At 32.4% G+C, this 10,265-nt stretch overlaps 1 protein-coding gene across 1 annotated transcript; it reads left to right on the plus strand.

Annotated features, from left to right (window-relative positions):
* Nucleotides 1-258: 258 nt before the first annotated feature.
* Nucleotides 259-1,102, plus strand: LOC133785618 (uncharacterized). The gene is made up of 2 exons (XM_062224837.1): nt 259-459; nt 719-1,102. Exons 1-2 carry the CDS (start codon nt 259-261, stop codon nt 1,100-1,102), a joined length of 585 nt encoding a protein of 194 aa, XP_062080821.1.
* Nucleotides 1,103-10,265: the final 9,163 nt, after the last annotated feature.

Raw genomic sequence — 10,265 nt, forward strand, 5'->3', positions numbered from 1 at the left:
AATGATGAATCTTGGGATTGGTTCTTCCACAAATTAAAAGAATCCTATGGTGAAAGACAAAGCCAATGCATCATTTCAGATAGACATGAAAGTATTGCAAAAGCATCATAAGCATCCTTCCCAAACCTCATGCATGGGGTATGTTGCTACCACTTGCTGAAAAATATTAAACCAAAATTTAAGAAGAAAGGAAAAGCCCTCAAAAATGCATTTAATGGTGCTTGAAGGGCTTATAATACCACTGATTTTGACATATACATGGCAAACTTTGACAACATTGATGAAAAAATAAGACCTTACTTGTTCAATGAAGTCGGTGTAGAAAAATGGACAAGGTTGTACAAAAACAACAAGCGATACTCAATAATGACATCTAACATCGCAGAATCTGTGAATGCAGCAATCAAAGAAATAAGAGAATTACCAATTGCTACATTACTAGAATGTCTTCACTCTTTAGTACAAAAATTGTATTGGGACAACAAGAATAAAGCATTAGCCACATTCACAAAATTACCAACCATCCCGGAAGAAATGTTATGGACACAAAGGAAACTGAGCTTAAAATATAAGATAATTTAAATTTGTTTTGGTATGATGACAACAAAATATACACTCTGATGCAGTATTAAACCTTATAGTTACTTTGAATAATATACATTATGGTTTCTTTTTTATAGTGATGGGCTAAAACCTATTTATTTACCAATTAATACAGGTTGAAACAACAAACCTACTTATATTCACAGTACATGATGTGACAAGATCTTACATAGTAGACCTGGAGAAACGAACACGCATATGCCAAAAATTCCAATATGATGAAATGCCTTGCTCCCATGCAATGGCTGCATTAACCAAAAGGCATATGTCTTCCTATGACTACTGCTCATACTACTACACAAAAGAAGCTTTTATAGCAGCATATGAAGATATCATACTATCATTAGGTGATGCAAATTCCTGGGATATACCTAATGAGATGAAGCAAATCATTGTTCTACCACCAAAACATAAGAGACCAGCAGGGCGCCCAAAGACACAAAGATACAAATCTGCACTAGAATCAAATACAAAAACACAAAATAAATGTGGAAGGTGAAAACAAAAAGGACACAACCGACAAACTTGCAAAAATGAACCAGTCCTAAAGAAAAAAGAAAAAAAAATTAAGGCATGAAATGATTGTTTCATAGCTTTTTCTAAAGACAACACTTTTTAATAAACACAACCATTCAAATTCTTTTATATTGTTTAGAAACTTTGTAACCAAATATTGGTTTAATCAAATTAGAAACTAATTAGTAACTTCTAAAATAGTTCATATAAATTTGTCACAAAACTTCATGTAAACAGGTAACTGAACTACAAATTGATGTACTATTTAGTTCCATTATTTATTGTTTGATATACTACCAGTAATATATAATTTACTATTTGGTTACTTTATTTTATGAAATCCAGTTATATAAATTTACTATTTAGTTACCAATGTGACTTGCGTATCTCTTTCATTAATTTTGTAACATAGTTAAAAAAAAGAATCATCTTAAAACAAAGTTCAAAATTAAAATTCTTTTATATTGTTTATAAACTTTGTAACCAAGTCTTTGTTTAATCAAATTAGAAACTAATTAGCGACTTCTAAAATAGTTCATATAAATTTGTTACAAAAGCTTCATGTAACCAGGTAACTAAACTACAAATGGATATACTATTTAGTTGCAATAATTAAATATTAATGCCAGTGTTATTTAATTTACTATTTGGTTACTGTATTTCATGAATTCAAAATCTTTCCATATATTTTTCATCACTCCGATTATATAAAATTTACTATTTAGTTACCAAATTCGTGATTTGGGTATCTCTTTCATTAATTTGGTTTACAAATTAGTTACCTTATTCATTAATCCCTAATTTCATGATTTAAATTATTCAATATACTATTTAGTAACTAAAAAAATTGACATTAAAAGCAATGACAAAATATATATGATCGTTAATATTACAAAAACTGAAATATAAAAGGTTATATAAAATCCTTGATTACATAGTTAAAAGAAGAAAAAGAAAATAACATCCTTAACAAAGTTCCAAAAATTAGCATCTCCAAAAAAGTTTCCAAAATAAAACTAGAAACTCCTACACAGGTTACCAACAACACCAAAACAGATCCATTCACATCTAACCAAAAAGCTCCTTCCCAGGTTTGGGGTCTACACTGCTTTTAGCATCTTTCCAGGAAACTCATCATCAGAAATATAACCATTCAACTCCCTTTTCTTTGCATGCACAAAAAGCTTCACACACAACTTGTTTCGGAAGAACTCTACATCCAATGGATTTTGGAATCTTGTCAAGTAATCCATGTATAAAGTATTCAACATACTTTATAATAAAAAGACCACAATCACTGCACACAAAAAACACATCCCAAAAACAAAATCAGTTCAATAGTTGAAAACTAAAATATTTACTATATAAAAGGAAAAAAAGAAACCATAAAATTACCTCAAAGTTTGTTGTGGCAAACCATCAACAAGAAGTATATCCAATGGATCAGTGGCACTCTTGCCTTTAAAGTACCCATTGGTTTGATCAATATCTTTCCTACGTTCATAAAACTCCACATGCGATAGTAAAATAGGCAATATATGTAACGACCAAAAATTACTAATAAGGCTTAAAGGCCTTGATTAGTGTGCCGGGAGGACATAATTGAATCATGAGTGATTTAAATGATTAAATGCATGATTATGTGAAAAGCATGCTTATATGATTATTTGGATATATGAGGAGCATGACTATGAATATTAGTATGCATGTAGGCCCTGATTAGGTTATAAAGGGTATATTTTTAATTTTGGCCCGTTGAGGGCATAAATGTAAATATTTATGATAAATTGTTGAGTCCACATTATTATGTGGATATACTTGTAGCTTGTGACTCGAGGCGATCCTAGTGAGCGGTTTAGCGGAAAAGTCACGACGGGGATTTATATTCGGCTCGGGGGAGCTCGGGGGTATTTCTGGGAATCTGGGAAATATATTGGAGACTATTTGACATTGAGGAAAATAATTGGTGAATAGTTAGGTGTTGGGATGCAACGGTAATTGTTAGAGACACTTGAGGAATTAGCAGGAATTGGGAGCAATGACCAAAATTCCCTTAGAATGTTTTAAGGTTTAGATTTTAATAGGAGGGAAAAATGGTCATTTGGTTTAATAAGGGATAAGAGTTATTTATGATTTTAGCCTTAGTGGAATATGTAGAATGTTTGAGAAGCTGAAGGAAAGCAAAAAGAAAGAAAAGAAGGAGGAAAGAAAGAAGGAAAACAGGGGTCTTTTCTCTCTCTCGGTTTAGGCCATTCTTCTCCATTTCTTGAGGAGTTTTGGAGCTGTAAATCTGGGAGAACTTGGGCTGGAGATTGGGGCTAGGGTCATTGATAAAGCTTGAGGATTTAGCAGGAGTTACTCACCCAATTAAGGTAAGGTTTTAAGGTTGTTCTTGAGTTTTTGAGTTTTGTTGGAATGGATTTCTGAAACTTGGTTTTTGGTGGAAGTTGAGCGAACTAAGCTTGAAGAATTGAGGAGTTGAAAGCTGGGAAGGTTTGGAGGATAACCTAGGGTTGAAATTCCCCATCAAAGGTAAGAAAATTATGAGCCTGATCAACTTAATTGCTGGGTTAGTTCTGAGTTAACGGTTGGGTTCTTGAGTTTTTGAGTTCAACCTAGTTTTTCTTTGTTTGATGGTGCATGTAGCTAGGTTTTGTGTTGATGAGTTATGTGAGATGAGATGAAGGGGATGGTAGGCTCATTTTGGTGTATGGTTGAGGTTTGGAGAAGTTTTGGTGGGTTTTGGTTCGAGGAAAATCGAAGGAGAAATCAGAGGGTGTTTTGATGCTGTAACTAGTGCTGTAGCGCTAGCCTTTGGGCGCTACAGTGATAGGCCTGGGCTGTCTGGGCACTTTTGGCTCTGTTTGTAGCGCTATAGTGCCCACTTTGTGGTGCTGTAGCGCTACCCTATTTCCAGAAGTGAGTTTTTGGGTTATTTCTTAGGGTTTTTGCCCGGGGGCTCGGGGTTTGATTCCACCACCTCGTTTAGGGCTTCCCGAGGGCTCGAGATTGGTCCCGAGGTTAGGTTATGGAATTGAAGTTTAGTGATGGTTCTAATTCATGGTTGTGACTATGTGTACGCTAGGGTTCGGATAAGATCGTGCTTGAGGGACGGTTTCAGTAATCAAGCTATCAGAATCTAAAGGTAAGAAAACTGCACCCGGTTATGTGATTATGTTGGGACTAAGACCTCCATATATTTGTTTGATGTCATTGATGGTATTATGCCATAGGGACATATGATAAACGAACTAAGAGTGCCGGAATCAATATTTGTGCCCAGGGGGCGGCTCGACCATTGGTAGCTGAGGACAACTTAATATTCACTGAGCTCGGTTTAAGCGGGCTGGAGTAAGTGGGATAAATAGGGGATGTGACCTAAGAGCATCGACCCTGGTTAATATATGAATTGGTTATTAATGTAAATTTGATGAACTTGGTATGTTGAATGCCTGATTATGTGAATATTATAGATTGCTGAGTATATGACTATGCTTTATGAGTTATCTGATTGATTGACTAATGATTATGCTCTGTTATTCGGTTTTCTTGCTGGGCCTTAGCTCACGGGTGGTACGTTGTGCAGGTAAAGGCAAGAGCAAGGCGTACCAGTGTTGAGTAGGAGAGCTTCGGGGGCTGAATGTACATAGTCAGCTGATCGGCCGCCATGGCCGAGGAGTGATACAGGATAAAAGAAGCCTAATTGTCTGTTTTGCCTTTAGAGTGGCCAGTACATGTTTATAACCTGTGATTTTTGTAAACTGTCTTTTAAACTCTATTTCTTTTGGGATCCCATGTACAAAATGTTAAATTATGTGAAATGTAATTTTTGTAACCAAAATATTTTAACCCTAGCAAATATAATTTCAGTAACACGTTTCTAACTAAATGACTTAATTAGCAAGTCTTGCACCTTTATAAACACACAATGTAGCGGTCTTGGCTATCCATGGCGTTACAATATAGCAGCAAATGAATTCACAAAGTTGTGAAAGTTCCTAGATTTCCCAGACCCCATGGAATTACACACTTTTAGACACCTCAACATAATATCAAAAATGCACAAAACCCAGTGTGCCCAAACTGAAACATTAACAGGAATCAAAACATAGTCTAGACTTAGCCAATGGATAGAAAAACACATACGATACCTAGAAATATATTCAGCAGCCTTACTATTCCTAGGTATAGACTTAACATCTTCACCCTTACTCGCAAACTCCCCATACATGCTGAAAATTTGATTTGCAACAAAACAATTAGTAGTGTTTACTGACATATTGACACTCGTATCATATTTTATCTTCTTCCCCAAGTAGTAAAATCACACGTCAATATGCTGCAAAAAAAAAAAAAAAAAAAGCAAATATATATATACATTAACCAAACTAAAAAAACTAAAAACACAACATAACATAAAAATAAAATATATAAAAACAATAATACTAACCGAGCACTGCAGATTTCTCCTAGGGGTTCTCAAATCATAAAACCACATTTTTTTTCACCAATCTTTGCTATCGCAAAATCCAAAGAAACAGCCAATTTTTTTTCCTTCTTAAGAAACTTGTTATTCCTACACAAAAGGAAAAGTTTAGCATAACAAATACAACTAACAAAAACATTAAATCAAACACACAACACACACAAAACACAAAAATAATATTACCTATTAACAGGCCTAAAACAAATAGAATACCAATCATCAAATGATTTATGATGAAGAGCATTAGGACAATCCATCAAAGCAGAAGATAATGGTGAAATACCCACAACTACCACTTTTTGTCTATCACCACTTCTAGATGTATATTCAGTAGTATATGGACTTTGTATACAAGAACTAGGTTTAACAGGCCTCTTCTGCAATCCAGGAGAAATCACTTCCAAATTGGATTGATTTTTCTCCTTAAACAAAATAATAAACTAATCAGTTACCAAACAATAATAAACTAAAACTCAATCAAAGTAAAAAAAAAAAACACTTAGCTATATTCTCCTCAAAAGCATCAATTTTTTCATTGATAATCTCCAAAGAAGAGGCAGTAATGCTATCATCTGTGCCCTCACTATCAACTAACTTTCCACATGCAACTGTTTTTTCACCAGCATCATCCCCACCCGACCCCTACAAAATAAAACTAAACAGAAAATATATAATTTTTTTTCTTAAAAATAATTAAAGCTTAAATCATAAAATAAAATATATGTTAATATCAACACCATCATTCTTTGAGTCATCATTAGCATTCGATTCCTTGAACAATTCATGTTGATTTATAATAAAACTCGTGATATCAAAACTTGGGCAATCATCAATACAATCCTAACAATATATATATATATATATTATATACAAATACTTAACTAACATAACAAAGTAAACAAAAAAACAAAAAATGTTTTTAATTTTTTTTTTTAAACCTTGTTGACCAAATTAGTTGCAACAATAACTTCATTTCTACTACTCTGAAAAGTTTCAATCTCTGTTGAAACCTTATCTTTGCTATAATGTATAAGAAAACAAATAAAACACCAATTACTTACCATAAACTAACTAACTAATAAAAAAAACCAAAACATAACATTTTTCACAATAGTATATTTTCCACCGTCAAACAAACCTCCACCATCCTATATGAAAAGAAACACCAACTAGTTACCAAAAACTAACTTACTAATAAAAAATATTTTTTCTTTTTAATACAAACAGAAAAAAAAAACCAAAATAAAACATTTTCCACAGTATTATATTTTCCACCATCAGAGAAACCTCCACCATTCTGTATGAAAAAATCAAATAAAATACCAATTAGTTACAAAAAAACTAAATTACTATAAAAAAATATTTGTTTAACAAAAAAAAAAAAAACACAACCTTTTCCACATAAGTATCTTTTCCACCAATGTCACATTCCTTGACAACCACCAAATCACCTCGAACACCAGACTCAAACATCGTAACATCCTGCCAAAACAAACATATTACTAAATAAAAAAAAGACATAACTAATTAAAGAAAAAAGGATTGCAGCTCACCTATTCAGTTTCCTCATCACTATCATCACTATAACTTTCAATAACAACCTTAGAATTCCCAATAATCTTCTTCAACACATCAAACTTCATATCTATATAGAACTTCAGACCCTCATCAATCTTTAAATCAATGTATGACTTCAAGTTCTTTTCAAACTCCTTAAATCTACGATCAACATCTTTATTTAGAAAATCCAAACCACAATCCAACTTTGCTTGCATTCCTACAATCTCCATGAAATAAACCTTAATCTCCTCTGAAATAGGTTCTCCACTATAATTTTTTTTTCTTTAAACCAAAAGATTCTACTACACCATGTGACCTCTTCACTAAAGTCTCATCCTCAAAATCATCATCAGAAGTAGCCACATGACCAAACTCAAAATTAGATAAGTCAAGGGTTTCCTTATCATTAGCAGAAGGAACAATAGGCACTACTTTCAGCTAAAAGCAATGGTAAAAAAAAGAAAATAATTAGTGTAAAAACAAATTAAATAACATAAAATTCAAACAAAAATTGATAAAAATAACCCAACTACCTTGGTTGATGAAAAAGCTTTACTCTCCAACTCTTTAGAATTGGGATTTCAAACACTAGACCATCTACAAATCCAATGAACTGCTTCATCATCATACTTACATATTCGCTGCTTTTTTAAAACTGGCATGATCTCATACAACCAAACCTGAAAGGCACAAGGAAATCCAAACAATTTGTAACTTCTAACAAGATTTTTGTCTTTCTCCTTTCCTTTCCCTTTTCCTTTATCACCAAAATCCTCATAAATTTTTTTCATAATTTTTCCCATAAGACCTAGCCTCAAATTATATAGAGACATGTCATAAACTATTTTCCCCCATGGAAAACTATCATACTCACCAAGACCAACCATATTAATCAACTTAGACTTCACTTTTTTGGTACGATGCTTACTAAGCAAACAATTTGTAGCGAAATACAAAATAGCCATTTTAACAACACTATAGGAAAACCTCTGATCCACAGCACTGTTAGTAACTTTTTGGTCACTAAAATACTTTTCAACAAAAGCATTCTCCTTATTTGCAAACTTTGACATATTTGAATCACCTACAGACTTCAGTCCAGTTATAACAGCAAACTCTACCAAACTAAATCTAACCTTATCACACCCAAATTTAAACCACACTTCAAGCTAATTTTTTTTTGATGAATTTCCCTAGATAAAGCACAGTGAATCATCTGTGCCTGCATTGACATAGGTTTCATCTATAGAAAGTGACCAAAACATGTATGACTAAAAAAAACTAAGTTGTTCAGGAGTCAACTTAGCCTTTATAGTAGCAATACATGAAAATTTTGAATTAGGATAGAAAACGACTTTACCAAGTACCCTATTTTCAGGCTTGAAATAAAACTCTCATTCCTGAAAAACAAGTTATAGAAAAAAAACATGAAACTCAATCTAAAAAATGGAAACCAAATCGATTCTAAAACATACAATAACAATAGAACACAATTAAAAAACAAACAAAAAATGACACCAAAAAGTAACCACAAATATAAACACAATCATAGAAGAACGACAAAAGACATTCGAAAACACCTGAAAAATAATATACTAAACAGATAACAGACAAATTACTAAAAAAACACAGCGAAACACAAAATCAAACTGAAATCCTACAAAAACAAGATACCAAAACGTACAAATGTTTTTAAAACAAAAATTAAGTGCGATATAAACCCTAACAAAAAAAAAACCAAAAAGATACCCCTTAAAAGAAAATCAAGCACATACAAAAAAAAAAAAAAAAAAAAAAAATCAAATTAAAACCCTAAAAAAAATACCAAAAGTAAACAATAAATACAAAATTTTACAAACTTGAATACAATAAAAAAAAAAGAAACCAAACACGGTACCAAAAAATTGCAAAATGAAACATCAAATGAGAACAATGTAAAATCTCACAAACTCCAAACCCACAAAAAAAAAAAAAAAAAAAAACCAAGAAGAAACCAAAATCCAGATACCCTTTCAAAAAAACACAAAGCACATGCAAAAAATTGAAAAATCAAAAGATAAAAAATAGAAACCTAAAAATAAAAGATCAAAATATACCTTGATTTTCTTAGGGACTTCAATCTCTAAATCATCACTATCATTACCATCGTCATCTACTACCTTAACCTTCTTCACTGGACGATCATCATCTAAAGACTTCCCCATAAATTTCTTCTTCACGTACTTCCTCTTACTAGAACCCTCACTCTTACTCAGATTCTTCTCACTAAAATCTTCCTCATAATCCTTTTTCCCCGAATCAGACATAATTTTTTTCTATTTCTTTTTCTTTTCAGTAACATACTTCGGTAATGGAGAAATGGACAATCGAGTTATCACCATTACTCAAACTCTACAAGTATTTAAAGAAAAAACCATCGACAATGGCTGAAATGAGAAGACCATGACTTAAAACCACGAATCTATAACTCCTATATAGACTATACCTGTTGGGTTTTATGCCCTTATAAAACCATGTTGGACATGTAACGCGATTTTATATTGATGATAAAGTAGTGGAAATGATTTAGTTTGAAAACCGTGTTGCTTGCTTGTTTTATTACATGATTATTGAAATAATACAAACATTTATAAAATCCTGAAATATGGATAGTTGCAATTATAGTGACTAGGTCACAATGGATTTTAATTGTAATTATATGTTCAAAAGAACAAGTCATAAGATTAGATCAGTGCATTGGATTTTCACTGATTAGGCAATCTACGATATGATCTACTTACACATTCAGGGTGTGATTTCTTATCCAAGGCATTGACCAAGCAGATAAGATCAGATGTATTTGGTTACATCGGACTAGGACCGATATTGATTATTGATTGATAAATTAGTATTGCTGTTATCAAATCTAATCAATGTCACAACGTTGACTATAGGTTAAGTCGATCTTAATTCTAAGTGATAATATTCTACTAATCATATTATTTAAATCTTTTGACTTGTTCGTTACCAGCTTACCCTACGGTCTAGCTCATACACTACAAGAAAATGGGGTCTTTACCTACCAATTGTAAGTGTAGGTAAAACTAGCCTAATGGTGGGT

Source organism: Humulus lupulus, chromosome 6 (genome assembly GCF_963169125.1).
Source record: "Humulus lupulus chromosome 6, drHumLupu1.1, whole genome shotgun sequence".
Lineage (NCBI taxonomy): Eukaryota > Viridiplantae > Streptophyta > Magnoliopsida > Rosales > Cannabaceae > Humulus > Humulus lupulus.

What these genes read in the sequence shown, in the direction of transcription:
- LOC133785618 (XM_062224837.1), top strand. Translation starts at nt 259, where the DNA reads ATGGCAAACTTTGACAACATTGATGAAAAAATAAGACCTTACTTGTTC. An exon ending in TAGAATGTCTTCACTCTTTA is followed by an intron (nt 460 to 718) that starts GTACAAAAATTG and finishes CAATTAATACAG; the next exon opens with GTTGAAACAACAAACCTACT.